We start from the raw sequence: 16,461 nt of genomic DNA, 5'->3' as shown, positions 1-16,461 counted from the left end.
GCCTGAGTCCATCCTCCCTGTTCATTTTGTTAGGGTGTTTAAGTATTTCGATGGCCTCTCTGATTTTGCGTTTCGTCATAACTGGCTGCTTGGCCAACACACAAGCTTCGCTGAATTTTATTTCTTTTCCGCAGTCTTGCTGATGTTCTGCCACTGCCGATTTGTTGTGTTGCGTCACATTATGACGCGCTACCATACCCAGAAAACTTATGTGGACTGACTCTGGCCGCGGAAGACTAAGCAATTAAATATTTTACACCATCATTTCGTAACTTCATGAAGCCAACAATCGCAAAAAGATATGAAATAACCACAGTATCTTAAAATGCTAATTTACATCATTTATTGCAAAACTTGCAAGGTTTCAGTGTGACACGAGTGATTCACCGTTTCAGTCGTTTCACGGGTACAAGTTATGAGACTCTCAGACTGCCACACGAATTACGTCGATACCCTTTAATATTCTTTACCTTTCTTCATGTAGCGCGATATCGTAAATCAACTGTCAAACAATTTTATGCGTACGGAACAGGAATAAAAGCTGGAGATGGTGGCCCAGTTGCAACTAAGGTGACGTTTGTCAGAAATGTATGGCCAGTGTTTGTTCTTTTGGAAATAGCTTTTTGCTAATTATCTTGCAAAACAATAAATGGCGAACATTAGGAAGTCATCTAGACTATGCAGATAAAAGTATGCATGATCAAAGTACTGGATTTGAAAAGCAGAAATAACTTATGTTCATCACATCAGCTTGCCTGCCATGTACTTTGGAAATGGGAAAACAGTTACTGTTCAGTGCAAACTGTTCAAACATCTCTCCTCATCAGAAGATTTGGCTTACTCGAACGTCCACTTGTTCCCACGTTTAAAGAAATTTATAACGGTAAATTGAGTCCAGTGAAACAGTTGTCCCAGTAGCATGTGTGTATTTTGGAGCTACACTCGCAATGAGGCAGTAAACTCGCGTATATAAAAAAAATGTGGAAAATCAACTTATATAAAAGAGTGTAGTGATGAAGTTGTGTTCAGATGAATTCCTCAAAATGGGTACCGATCTTAAGTGATGGATTTTGTTAAGGCCCAACGGTGGGCAGCAGTTTAGCTCGATGAACAAATACTAGTTCCTCCTTCCGTACAAGAGTTCAATGGTCGGTCTGTAGGACACCACGTTGTGTACAACTGGTACAATACGGCAACGCAACAGTCCACCGCTGGCCTGAGCCAAGGCAGTGAAGCGGTGTTCATCTTGCCAGTCGGTTGTATGGAATGCGCGCAGTACAAGCGGGATTTACACGCAGCGTCTGGCGCACGCATGTGCCGTTATGCGTCTGACACACTGGACTGCTACAGACGGTATCCAGTGGGGCCGTGTCCCACGGTGCGCCAGCTTCCTGTGGCTGACGCAAGGGCAGCATGCGACTGCGGCAGAGTCCGTTGAAGAGCGGAATAGACGCAGCCGCAATAGAAAACAAGTGAGCATGTCCGAGATAAACTACTACGGTAGGGGAGGATGAGAAGCTGGTAGAAATGTTTTCACAACTTCCTTAAATCTTACGATGCACCCTTACCATTATACAAGGATCATACTTTGAACGATAATGCTTGGAAAGAGATAGCAGAATTCATGGTGAGAAAGTTACTATATATTTTCTTTTTATTCACGTTGTTTATTAGTATATTTTCAGCCAAATAACGCGTTTTACAATAAACAAAAATAAGCTTTTTTAGTAGTGCTGCAGTTATTATTCACTTATAACTCTAGTAATGAAGGGTACACATAGTGAGAATCGGAATCTGATATATACTATGCAGGTTTAAGTTATAAGAATATGCGAACATTTAAAAAAAAACAATCGATAACATTAAGAAGTCCGAAGCCTACTGAGTCCTGTGTAATTGGTTACTTTGGCATGGTGTTATCCCTGCACTTGCACGGCTGCTGAAGTATTCTGTAGGGTAAATTAACCTCTCACAGAAAATCCATCAACATGTGCATAACTGCCACTCCTTGCTAATGATCCAACATTTTCAGTTGGTAGAGCTTCATTTCTGTTTAATTGAAGAATTCTAAGAATGTATATCTAAGTGAAAGCATAAACAGCAAGCAACAATAGCCAAACTATCCGACGTTTTTTGCTTTAGGATTTACGGCGAATGAAATATGTGAAACGTTCGACTTAACAGAACGAAGACATTTGCGGAAACTTTACAATCTCTTGAAAGATGATAGTTAGAAATAGCTCTTTTGGTGAGTACGAGCGGTGCGACAAAATAAAGTTTTCATAGTGAAACTTCCTGGCAGATTAAAACTGTGTGCCCGACCGAGACTCGAACTCGGGACCTTTGCCTTTCGCGGGCAAGTGCTCTACCATCTGAATTACCGAAGCACGACTCACGCCCCGTACTCACAGCTTTACTTCTGCCAGTATCTCGTCTCCTACCTTCCAAACTTTACAGAAGCTCTCCTGCGAAACTTGCAGAACTAGCACTCCTGAAAGAAAGGATACTGCGGAGACATGGTTTAGCCACAGCCTGGGCCATTATCTCGTCTCCTACCTTCCAAACTTTACCTTCAGCATCACAAAAGCAGCGCCAAAAATCAAGAAATTTTCATTACACGTGCTGAGTCTTTCACGCTGCAGAGTGAAAATTTCATTCTGGAAACATCCCCCAGGCTGTCTATAAACCATCTTATATTAGGTCCATAGAAAACATCTTTGACTATTTCGAGCAGCGGTTGAATCACTAGCAACGGACGTACCCGCAGTCTTGAAGCTCTGCAGGATTCAGTCATGAGTGAGTGGCTTCAGCTGGATGTGGCATACCTGAACAAACCTGAGGACAGTCATCATCGACGAACTGGGACCGTTATCGAGGCAAGAGGCACTGTTACACGGGATTAGCGTCATCTCTTCTAGGGGCAACAGCATTTTTTAGCAGTGGGTTTATGGAGTGGTGCAATCTGAAAAAAAACTCTCACTGCGAAGGTTAATTATCGATGTTTATTAGATTTCTTAATAATACGACAATTCCTTTAGACCCAGGATTTACAAATAAATACTAAAAGAAGGAACTAGGTATGTCAGCTACCAAAATGTAAACACAGCACGTTACAATCATTTACACTACTGGCCATTAAAATTGTTACACCAAGAAGAAGTGCAGATGATAAACGGGTATTCATTGGACAAATATATTACACTAGAACTGACATGTGATTACATTTTCACGCAATTTGGGTGCATAGATCCTGAGAAATCAGTACCCATAGCAACCACCTCTGGTCGCAATAACGGCCTTGATACGCCTGGGCATTGAGTCAAACAGAGCTCGGATGGTGTGTACAGGTATAGCTGCCCTTGCAGCTTCAACTCGATACGACAATTCATCGAGAGTAGTGACTGGCGTATTGTGACGAGCCAGTTGCTCGGCCACCATTGGCCACAAGTTTTCAATTGGTGAGGTATCTGGAGAATGTGCTGACCAGGGCAGCAGTCGAACATTTTCTGTATCCAGAAAGGCCCGTACAGGACCTGAAACATGCGGTCGTGCATTATCCTGCTGAAATGTAGGGTTTCGCAGTGATCGAATGTAGGGTAGAGCCACGGGTCGTAACACATCTGAAATGTAACGTCCACTGTTCAAAGTGCCGTCAATGCGAACAAGAGGTGACCGAGACGTGTAACCAATGGCACCCCATACCATCATGCCAGGTGATATGCCAGTATGGCGATGACGAATACACACTTCCAATGTGCGTTCAGCGCGATTTCGCCAAACACGGATGTGAACATCATGACGCTGTAAACAGAACCTGGATTCATCAGAAAAAATGACGTTTTGCCATTCGTGCACCCATGTTCGTCGTTGAGTACACCATCACAGGCGCTCCTGCCTGTGATGCAGCGTCAAGGGAAACCTCAGCTATGGTCTCCGAGCTGATTGTCCATGCCGCTGCAAACGTCGTCGAACTGTTCCTGCAGGTGGTTGTTGTCTTGCAAACGTCCCCATCTGTTGACTCAGGGATCGAGACGTGGGTGCACGATCCGTTACAGCCATGCGAATAAGATGTCTGTCATCACGACTGCTAATGATACGAGGCCGTTGGGATCCAGCACGGCGTTCCGTATTACCCTCCTGAACCCACCAATTCCATATTCTGCTAACAGTCATTGGATCTCGACCAATGCGATCAGCAATGTCGCGATATGATAAACTGCAACCGCGATAGGCTACAATCCGACCTTTATCAAAGTCGGAAACGACTTGCACGAGGCATCACAGCGACGTTTCACCAGGCAACACCGATCAACTGCTGTTTGTGTATGAGAAATCGGTTGGAAACTTTCCTCATGTCAGCACGTTGTAGGTGTCGCCACCGGCGCCAACCTTGTGTGAATGCTCTGAAAAGCCAAACATTTGCATACCAGCATCTTCTTCCTGTCGGTTAAATTTCACGTCTGTAGCACGTCATGTTCGTGGTGTCGCAATTTTAATGGCCAGTAGTGTAATTTCATAAAATATCGCGCTTGGACCACGGATAGAGAACTTCAGTTACCCTCTTCCAGACACTATTACAGGGCAGTGTTTCCATCAAATTAGCACAGTAGTATGTATATTACAAGAGGTGGCCAAGAGAAATCTCGGTTGTGAAGCACTCGCTGATCATGGTCATCTGGGATAGTGGAAGACCGCCATTCATCATCAGTGTGTGATTTCCTGTCAAGACACTACTCCAAACGCAGTCCTTCCTGTAGTAGTGATAATGGCAGGCTGCGAAATCGGACGCTAATTCTCTGGCCCAGCTGGTGATAGGCTCCGGTCAATGGTGGGGACGACACAGAATGTAGCAGGAAGTCAGTTACTTGTCAAACGGCAGGCGCGGATGTGGAGGGGTCTAACAACACAGCAGTCCCCAGTTGTGGCGCTCAGGAGTGATCGATGCAAACTTAACGAATATACCTGTCCTCGCGTTCCTATGCTGTCCAGCATCGGACAACTGTCACATCCGAATGCCCCACAAGGCTGGATAGTGCACGATTCGACCAACAGGCCAAATGGAGACCCCACAATGAGACCCTTTTGAAATTCTGTCAGGCGCTGCTAATACTGTCTCACACAAGTGCGTGGCAGTATACTGTGCACTCAACGTCCGACAATGTTCACAGCTCTTACATATCTTACTTGAACTGTTAACAGCACTGAACACGAATAACACTAATGCACTTAGGTGGCCGTTATACGTATCACAGAGCATTGCAAGTGTAATCATTTACATTCCTGCCGACGGTGTGTACGTGTACGAAGTGACACTGACATCCCACCATATCTTCTGGGTGCTTCACATTTTTTGTGAGGAAATCTATTTAATACTCCTTAAGACAGGCAACACAACTTACATCACCAATACTTGATTTGTATTATGTAATCTAGGCTACCTATTGCGACGGAATTGTCTCGGAAATGCGTCGGCACGGTGTCCCTTCACTCTGCAACGTAGATATTTACAAGGTGATGAAAAAGTAGCGTTGATGAAAACAGCACCTAACATCTACAATTACTGAGGCCGCGTAAATCTCGTTATGATTGTTCCTGTAAATGTTCCTGATAAATTTTCGCAATTTTCTTGTCCAATGAAAGTTCGGAAATCAGGGGAGTGCAGGTTTTATTTTCTTGCTTAAACAAGTGTCATCAGCCCACATTTAGTATGCAAAACTGCTATTCCCAGTTTATGTCACACGTAAAGCAGCCACAATTCTCCTAAGTCCATTCCGAGAATAATCACGGGAATATACAGCCATTTTCTACACGTAACGTTGATTTCTTACATAAGTCATCCAGTGGATTTCTTTCACAAAGATTGGGTTCAAATTGCTCTGAGCACTATGGGACGTAACATCGCAGATCATCAGTCCCCTAGAACTTATAACTACTTAAACCTAACTAACCTAAGGACATAAGACACATCCATGCCCGAGGCAGGATTCGAACCTGCGACCGTAGCGGTTCTGTAGTAAAACACACAACATCACCATGCGGAATTTTGTAAGTCCAACAAGTCACAAGCGTATATCTCCCGAACAAAATATCCCACGACTCTCATTTACAGCTGGCTGCTGTGGCCGAGCGGTTCTAGGCGCTTCAGTACGGAACCGCACTGCTGCTATGGTCGCAGGTTCGAATCCTACCTCGGGCATGGATGCGTGTGATGTCCTTAGGTTTGTTAGGTTTAATTAGTTCTAAGTCTAGGGGACTGGTGGCCTCAAATGTCACATAGTGCTTAGAGCCATTTCAACTATTTTTCAGATTTTTACAAAATGTTCGTAACAAGAAAAAGCTACCATCACAAATCGATCTGAACGCGAAGGACCGATCATTTCTTCATCTTACACATTTCACGGACGGACACATTTAACATGACCTTAGAATCTCAAAAGCTAGTCCACGACTCTGTCAATACCGTTGCTCGCAGCGCATATACTACATCATAGAGCGCGGGAGACTTCACTCTGATTGGTTCATCAAACGAACAGCCACTCAGATCAATCTTTCAAGATCATATTCGTGCCTAAACTGTTCTGAGCCAATCACTACATCAGATTCATTGGCATCACTTCGACAAGCAAATTATTACTATAATGTTTATTAACCGAAAGTAAACGAAAATTAATCTTCTGGCTGTCTTCTAACAAAAACAAGTACGCTTGGACATACGTCATCAGCAATGTGGATACTAACATCTTTCCCAAGCTGTGATTGCGTAATGCATTACACAAAATCAATCTTGTAATTTAACGTATGTCCCACATACACACTCTCATTTACTCCCACAACGACATAAGACACAAATAATTTTGTCTGAATTTTATATTACGAAAATGAAAATGAAAGTTTTAATATGAAAATCTCAATCAGTTCTGCACACAGAGTTCTGTTTATATTTTCAAATAATACCAAAAGAAACTATTATAGTTCCTGACTGAATTTAATCCCTTAAGTGTCGGTTTTTGGTACTTTAGATACTTCTCTAATTTTGAAAATACCCCTTCCAGAAAGCTGAGATTTTGCAACCAGCTTCATTTTAATAACAAAACGCTACATATTAAGTTTTATCAAAATTAAATAATATTTAGCATCGTTTATTTAGGTTCTTAGGGGCTTGAATATTCTGTCATTGTAAGTGACACAGGTAGCATTCCCACGGCCGTGCTAGCGACAGGTACGATTGAATCACGCCGAGATACAAGCGGCTGTCACCGCCACCAGCTCTAAAGCTACGAGCCCGTACTGCATTAAAACACTATTGCGGATTGACTCGCGACGTTACACTATCTTAAGGCTCATGAAATATTTCCTGGGTCATTTTATTTTGCCCACCTTGTAACAATGAAACTCCATCTGAATCGCTTTCCAGGCTTATTTTTGTTATTCTGGAACAAACAGAATATTACCACAATGGTGGGAGTGATTATTGTTCTGTCGGGAGTACAACAATGTCCACCATCATACACCGTGGAGAAAGGCAACCTATCAGAGCAGTTGGCGTTTCGTGCCTTTCTGTCTTTCCTCAGCAACTCAGTCCTAGACGTGGACAGACGACTCCCAGCTACCCCCCTGACTGTCGTTACACTCAGAACCAATGAACTGTGCGGTGCTCGAAGTGTAGTGAAATGACTCACATCGAAGTCCATACCAGGAAGCACATTTTGCAAAGTTTTTTATGGACGTGTCTATACATGTTACTGACCAGCACAGGTTCTTCTTCATTCGAATCGAACCGTTTAACAGCAATTTTTTTACCTGTTGCCTAACGCTCTCTTTTGTCACACTAAAAGGCAAACTGACACAGACCCGCCAGGAAAGTTTTTCTCAGAAGGCATTCCATCGCTATCGTTTCAGTTTCTCCAAAACCTGAAAGCTTTGTTTCTAAAAGTCTTTCTAGAAGCGCCTTTGTTCTGAAAATTATCCACGTCTCTCTACGTCACTCGGCATCAGCACATACACCATTGCCTGACGAAGAGGGGGTGGGGCGGGGGGGGGGGGTGAGGGGAAGTGTCTTAGGAGACATCTTCGATATTTGACTCCATGCCCAGCAGGATCCTGGCGGCTAGGGTTAGCGGGGAGCCCCATCTGCTCAGTATAGCCTGTCACAAGTTTGTTTTTTTTTTTTTTTTTTTTTTTTGTCATCAGTCTACTGACTGGTTTGATGCGGCCCGCCACGAATTCCTTTCCTGTGCTAACCTCTTCATCTCAGAGTAGCACTTACAACCTACGTCCTCAATTATTTGCTTGACGTATTCCAATCTCTGTCTTCCTCTAAAGTTTTTGCCCTCTACAGCTCCCTCTAGTACCATGGAAGTCATTCCCTCATGTCTTAGCAGATGTCCTATCATCCTGTCCCTTCTCCTTATCAGTGTTTTCCACATATTCCTTCCCTCTCCGATTCTGCGTAGAACCTCCTCATTCCTTACCTTATCAGTCCACCTAATTTTCAACATTCGTCTATAGCACCACATCTCAAATGCTTCGATTCTCTTCTGTTCCGGTATTCCCACAGTCCATGTTTCACTACCGTACAATGCTGTACTCCAGACGTACATCCTCAGAAATTTCTTCGTCAAATTAAGGCCGGTATTTGATATTAGTAGACTTCTCTTGGCCAGAAATGCCTTTTTTGCCATAGCGAGTCTGCTTTTGATGTCCTCCTTGCTCTGTCCGTTATTGGTTATTTTACTGCCTAGGTAGCAGAATTTCTTAACTTCGTGACCATCAATCCTGATGTTAAGTTTCCCGCTGTTCTCATTTCTACTACTTCTCATTACCTTCGTCTTTCTCCGATTTACCCTCAAACCATACTGTGTACTCATTAGACTGTTCATTCGTTCAGCGGATCATTTAATTCTTATTCACTTTCACTCAGGATAGTAATGTCATCGGCGAATCGTATCATTGATATCCTTTCACCTTGTATTTTAATTCCACTCCTGAACCTTTCTTTTATTGCCATCATTGCTTCCTCGATGTACAGATAGAAGAGTAGGGGCGAAAGGCTACAGCCTTGTCTTACTCCCTTCTTAATACGAGCACTTCATTCTTGATCGTCCACTCTTATTATTCCCTCTTGGTTGTTGTACATATTGTATATTACCCATCTCTCCCTATAGCTTACCCCTACTTTTTTCAGAATCTCGAACAGCTTGCACCATTTTATATTATCGAACGCTTTTTCCAGGTCGACAAATCCTATGAACGTGTCTTGCTTCCATTATTAGCCGTAACGTCAGAATTGCCTCTCTCGTGGCTTTACTTTTCCTAAAGCCAAACTGATTGTCACCTAGCGCATTCTCAATTTTCTTTTCCATTCTTCTGTATATTATTCTTGTAAGCAGCTTCGATGCATGAGCTGTTAAGCTGCTTGTGCGATAATTCTCGCACTTGTCAGCTCTCGTCGTCTTCGGAAGTGGGTGGATGATGCTTTTCCGAAAGTCAGATGGTATGTCGCCAGACTCATATATTCTACACACCAACGTGAATAGTCGTTTTGTGCCACTTCCCATAATGATTTTAGAAATTCTGATGGAATGTTATCTATCCCTTCTGCCTTATTTGACCTTAAGTCCTCCAAAGCTCTTTTAAATTCCGATTCTAATACTGGATCCCCTATCTCTTCTAAATCGAGTCCTGTTTTTTCTTCTATCACATCAGACAAATCTTTACCCTCATAGAGGCTTTCAATGTGTTCTTTCCACCTATCTGCTCTCTCCTCTGCATGTAACAGTGGAATTCCCGTTGCATTCTTAATGTTACCACCGTTGCTTTTAATGTCACCAAAGGTTGTTTTGACTTTCCTGTATGCTGAGTCTCTCCTTCCGACAATCATATCTTTTTCGATGTCTTCACATTTTTCCTGCAGCCATTTCGTCTTAGCTTCCCTGCACTTCCTATTTATTTCATTCCTCAGCCACTTGTGTTTCTGTATTCCCGATTTTTCCGGAACGTGTTTGTACTTCCTCCTTTCATCAATCAACTGAAGTATTTCTTCTGTTACCCATGGTTTCTTCGCAGCTACCTTCTTTGTACCTATGTTTTCCTTCCCAACTTCTGTGATGGCCCTTTTTAGAGACGTCCATTCCTCTTCTACTGTGTTGCCTACTGCGCTATTCTTTATTGCTGTATCTATAGCTTTAGAGAACTTCAAACGTATCTCGTCATTCCTCAGAACTTCCGTATCCCACTTCTTTGCGTATTGATTCTTCCTGGCTAATGTCTTGAACTTCAGCCTACTCTTCATCGCTACTATATTGTGATCTGAGTCACACAAGTACATTTACTTAAAGCACGTTGTGCTCATATCGGCCGCGGTGGTCTCGCGGGTCTAGGCGCTCAGTCGGCAACCGCGCGACTTCTACGGTCGCAGGTTCGAATCCTGCCTCGGGCATGGATGTGTGTGATGTCCTTAGGTTAGCTAGGTTTAATTAGTTCTAAGTTCTAGGCGACTGATGACCACATATGTTAAGTCGCATAGTGCTCAGAGCCATTTGTGCTCATATCGACTCTGTCCAAAATAAATGCTGATGTCTCTGTCTTTAGCTGCCAGGCCGAAAAAGTGCGTCACAACTTGTTCAGCTCAAAATGCAAAATTTAATTTCTGTAAACTACATGCTCCAGTTAACACAAGTTCAGTTAAACTATGGATACGTTTGTTGCAGATGTTGGCATGCTGCACCATATTGCTGCTTGTGTCGTTGTGCGCAATTCCTGTGGAAGCATCAAGGTGAGTTTCCATTGCCTTTACATTAGCAATACATTTATTTGCATAAAATTTTTATGCAGAGTTGCGCGGGAATGTGAGTCCACATGGCATTGTGTGTGTGTGTGGGGAGGGGGGCAAGGGGAGAGGGGGGGGAGGAGAGGGGTACATCTTTCTTGCTACGATTATGTTGAGCTCTTATTAGCAGCATTACTGTTCGTTTTCCTTTGACAGCCACTATTGTCCAGTAATGAGCACGATGCTCTACAACACCTTCGAGGTTTATATAAACACAATCGTCACTGTCAAATGATGTAGTGGAACCCAAATAGTGAACCAACCTCTAAGTCGCTTAAGTTTACCGTTCTACAAAATGCAGTAGGGAGACGTGCTAGATATTTCACCGTAACAGAGACATGAGTCCGAAATCAATTTGGTCCACTTTCTCTGCAACTCACTTGCGAAGCAGATCAATAGATGAATGATCAATTTTGACATAAAATGATATACAACTTCAGTTGATAATATTACATAAAAAACGATCTTCACTCATCATAAATTGCGGTGTACTAATGCTGTTAAGAGTTCTTCCGAAAATTAGTCATAATACTCAGAAACACTACGACTATACTAAGATGTTTCTAGCATAAGGGTTTCATTATGATGAGTCTAAAAAAGAGATAAGCGGTCCGAAAGTAACATATACCTTCCCATTTTTTATTTATTAATTATTTAATTATTTATTTATTTTTGAGATACGAAAAACAGATTCTTCATTCAGATATTGTAATGAGCCTCATCAACATAGCGCTGCAGCTAGCCATTTTTTGGGATACGTACAGTCTGCTCTGCATGCCAATGCTTCAGGTATATGTTTTCCAGTTGTTTGAGGAAGCCAATTTGTGGAGACAGCAGGTGGCCGTTTCACGAAAAGTCACCGCATGGGCGACAACTGTTATGTGTCACAGCAGATACGATCGCCCTCCTCAACCTCCAAAGGCTGTTATCTTCATTAAGAAATGTAAAATAAAGGAATTTACACTCTCTCGTCGATACTCATGATTTGAAGCCCAGAGAAAGTACACCTGCTTATATCCTATTCCAGTGCCTCCGAAGTTTGCCCTACTGTGGTCAGGTCATCGGTAGCACCCCGAATACTTACTCTCTCCATTTCCTCGACCTATGGGGAGACAGGCTTTCCACTCTTCAGGTTCCCGTGGTACCCTTTCGGTGACCTCAACTCTGCGCATCCAGCGAATGAAGCAGCGCCGTACTCCAATATATGTCGTTGACAGGGCTCCCTTGAGGGACCCATCTCGTTAGAAATCTACAGCCCAGCAATCCGACAGTAATCGTTTACTGAAGGAACCAAGAACTGCGGATCCCAGGGCTGTCGTTTCTATCCTCCCAGCAGATAACCCTTGAAAAAGTCCACAACCTCTAACGTAGTTAAGGGAAAAGGTGGGAGAAGGCTACTGCAGTGATCCTCAAGGCGCCAGATCTCCCTGCACCATCTAATTCAGAACCTTCGTTCGTAGATGTTCCACTCCCACCAGTGGCAGACAGTGATCCTGGGATGTAGCCTGTCCCATTGGTCCCTTCAAACCAAACTAGTGACAATAATGAATGTCTTCATGTTCTGTGAACTGTTTTTCCAAGAAAGGAGCTTATAGGCGCTCAATGTCGAAATTATCAGCGTTGCTCTCCAAGGAATATACTTTATTGATGACCATTCTCAAACTGTTTATGATGCCTCCAGTCGGAACTGTACTGGTCCCAAAAGAGCAAAGAGGGTGCAGAAGTCTGTGCGTTGCTTCGCACATATGTCAGTGAATGGATTGTCATCTGTACCACACTGAAAGCTAAACCAGTGTGAATGCAAACGACCACGGTGATCACCATTTGCAACTTTTATGTAAATCTGGGCAGCAAATTAACATTCAGTGAGATGATCGCCTTCATCTGATATCCCACCTTTTGGCATGTCCTATCCCCCCCACTCTCCCTCCCAATTCCCCCTACCTACTTAATGATTTCAGTGCACTCCACCACCTATGATGGCAGCACTGTGTCGTCCTATGATTCACTAATTGGTCAATGGTTGCTATGCGACAGTGTTTGTGATTATGATCGCTTTCCAGTAATTCTTGTCACCGCTCAGCAGACCAGTTGCCACATTGGGCCATCCACTGCTGTCATGTTTATCCACTATCCATCACATTGTAGCAACGAGGTTGAGGGAGACGTCTCTGATATCACCTGTTATCCTCTTTCTACAGGGCCCCTCCATCTTCGTCTTCTATCATAGTGGACCAAAGGCATTGCAACAGCTATGTCGTCGAAAGGCCATGCAATATCTCAAGTGACATCCTTCAATGATCGCCCCCATGCCTTTTAAGCAGATTCATGCAAAGGGTTGCTACTTCATTGAACACACCAAAAAGGAATGCTATTAAAGATGTGTCTGTCCTTTGGCAACGAATGCCTCTCCGATCCCAGGTGTGGACCAAGCCCGTCTTCTCGGCCATCACATCTGTTTTGGGTCCCTTCCTTCCTGGTGATATTTCTACCACTGTGTAAGTTCCTGCTGAGCACCTCTCTACCACTTTGTGACAGCATTGGCGATTAAGGCCCTATTCCTCCCCCCCCCCCCCCCCCCCCCCGGCACGCAGTATTCTTGAATTACACAATGAATCTTTCACTTAATGGGAACTGTTTCAGGGGTCGATTCGACACACCCCAGTCCCTGATTCGATTCATGATTAGATGTTTCAGCATCTAAATACGAATTATAGACTATTTAATCAGAGTTTTCAACTATATATAGATTATTAAACCAGATAAGAAACCTATGTCTAGCGGCAGCTATCAGCCGGCCGGTATCGCCGAGCGGTTCTAGGCACTTCAGTCTGGAACCGCGCGACTGCTACGGTTGCAGGTTCGAATCCTGCCTCGGGCATTGATGTGTGATGTCCTTAGGTTAGTTAAGTTTAAGTAGTTCTAAGTTCTAGGGGACTGACGTCCTTAGATGTTGAGTCCCATGGTCCTCAGGGCCCGTTTAACCATACTGACAGCTGTCAAGTGGCTACCCTTATTAACTTGTTCTGTAAACTGTTTGAAAGGATGGTAGCCTGACGGTTACAGCAGTCAGTGTGGTTTCCAGGAGGGACAATCCAAAACCGCCGGAAACATCAATCAGAGAGGTTTTTCTAAACGCCAGCGACTCATTGCAGTCCTTTAAGATCTACATAAGGCATATGATACTGCTTGCCACCACCAGATTTTACTTACCTCCCATGGAGGGCCTTTTGGCACTCCACACAAAGATTAAATTGTTCCCAGGAAACTGAATGTGTTCCTGAGCTTTTCATGACAAGCTTTTCCTCACCTGCAAAATCTATGCTGAAATCTTATACGAAACTAGAACTGTATCATGCGACCGATACGTGCTCAGGATGTGAGAAAGGTAAGTGACGTCGAAAATGACACAAATGTGAGTCCAAGCGCGAGAAACACTCATCTCCATGTAGCTGCATATGACTAATGAACGAATAATACTGTCGTTGAAAGCAACTTCACAGCCGAAGTTATATTTATTTACAGAAAAAAGTCTATATTGACACTTAAACTGACAAATAGACGGTGAATCACCTAAAATTTGCACCGCAATCGGTTTTCACAGAATGGATTGGTAGTCAGGGAGTCGTATTGTTAACCAACAAACAGGTTATAATAATGCTTAGTAAGTATATTTTTTGTGCAGATTTCTTTGACTGGAACAATACCTATTGCCGTTAACAATTCAAAGCAGGGTAAATTAGAATGTCAGTGATGCAGAATTCTAGTACGAGTCGTTTACGAGACAGCATATTTTGAAAAATTCCCACACCGACACTTGGACAATGCCTGTGCTAACACACACACTAAAGAGCAACGCTAGTAATGTGGGTAATAACCATTAACGAGACAATTGACCATCACGGGTTTTGTTCAAAATAGCTACCGGCAGCGGCAATACACGCTTCCATTCTGGTATGAAACAACCTCTGCACCCGTGCTAGCATTTGAGCGGAGATGTCCAAGTGGGCTGCAGTAATACATAGTTGCATGTCATCGGGTGTAGTTAGTATGTTTTTCAGCTTTCCCCACAGAAAAAAGTCCACAGGGGTCAAATCCAGGGAGTGGGCTGGCCCATATACACGTCCCTCGCGTCCAATCCAATGATTTGTAACCAATTCGTGAAGACATACTGTAGTGTTTCATGCACTATGGGCTGGACAGCCATTGCGTTTGTACCATAGATCGCTCCTAGTCTGCAGAGAAACGTCTACTAGCATTTGTGCTAAATGGTGTGTTAGGAGGCTGCGATATTTATGCATTCAGTGTTCTGTCAGTAGGAAACAGGCCTCTGAGCATTTTGTTCTCTATTCCACATCACACATTTACAGAGCATGGACACTAATGGGGATTGCCGAAAGACCAATAACCCACTTTTCGGCGGTTTACCCGGCCATGATTGGTAAATGTGGCTTCACCACCAAACAAAATACAAAATGCATCTGGATTATCCTGCGTTAATGACCATGTACAGAAGTTAATATGATTCTCATAATCGTTTCCGTGAAGTACTAGATGGAGCGAGATGTGAGAGGGATATATGTGTGTGTGTGGAGAATACGTAGGACACTCCCCTGGCTCATGCCACTTCCTCATGCGATTGCGCGGGAACTAACGTGAGGATCAACCACAACAGCAGCAAGAATATTTATTTTCCCATCTTATGCCGTCACTTATTTCCTTCTGTTAATTTGTCTAGGTGCTACACTACCACTATCACGTAACTGGCTGAAGAGGTTGATAATTACCGGGATGGTTGACGTCTATTGTCATATTTTGCTGCTTACACAATACGAAAAAGAACTGCATCCTTTTGCACTCTCCATACACAATGAGCATTCCAGCTTTTACTGCATGGCTGAATTCCATCGTCCATTCATGATCTACTGCTTGGACTGTGACACGCTAATTGGCGAGCAAGTCGCAATGCAGTCAAAGAACACAGAAGCACACTGTAAGCAAACATAACATCGTACCTAGAAACTACGCAGCCTGAATGGTACAAACAAGTGGCGATGTGGAAACTTTTCAGATTATAATATCTCGTAAACGACCCGCTGTTATTCAAGTGCAAATTATTTTTCCATCTGGTGTTCATTAAATGCAAGTCGCAGTTTCTGCTGAGTCTATATTGCCTACATTAGATACCGGGAATGGTTGATTCATGGTTCCGAGAAACCTGAATGACCTACACGACGTTCGCGGATCTTACTGACCGCCTTATTCTGGGCTACGAATGTTCTTGGTGGGTGCGCAGGGTACCCCAAAACATTTGGCACTGGAAATAATAGAATGAAAATAAGGCAAGTGATCGAGCCCTTGCATTTCACTAAGAGAGGGTGGAAATTATTCTCATAGTGGAGACAGCAGCACTGTTTTGGGACAATATGTTGAACATGATAGATGTAGACATACAGAGATGGGCGAAAACATTATGGCCGCCTGCTAAATTTCGGCATAGCTTACCTGTGGAGGACAGTACGGAAACGAGTATGCGTTGCATGGATTCGATAAATAGTTGACAAGTTTCCGGAGGTATGTGTCACCAGATACCGAGTCAGAGATCACGCAGTTGCCGAAAAGTGCGAGCTGGT

The 16,461-nt window shown here is 43.4% G+C and overlaps 1 protein-coding gene across 1 annotated transcript in view; it reads left to right on the top strand.

The window, feature by feature from the left end:
• Window positions 1–16,461, top strand: part of LOC126267607 (Wilms tumor protein homolog) — a 100,477-nt gene that overhangs the window by 63,764 nt on the left and 20,252 nt on the right. The window contains exon 3 of the mRNA XM_049972908.1: window positions 10,710–10,774. Within this exon, the coding sequence (XP_049828865.1) occupies window positions 10,710–10,774 (65 nt within the window). The remainder of the gene's footprint in view (window positions 1–10,709; window positions 10,775–16,461) is intronic.

Source organism: Schistocerca gregaria, chromosome 4 (genome assembly GCF_023897955.1).
Source record: "Schistocerca gregaria isolate iqSchGreg1 chromosome 4, iqSchGreg1.2, whole genome shotgun sequence".
NCBI classification, from domain to species: Eukaryota; Metazoa; Arthropoda; class Insecta; order Orthoptera; family Acrididae; genus Schistocerca; species Schistocerca gregaria.
The sequence above is the reverse complement of the archived record's forward strand: the minus strand, read 5'-3'. Positions and strand labels throughout refer to the sequence as shown.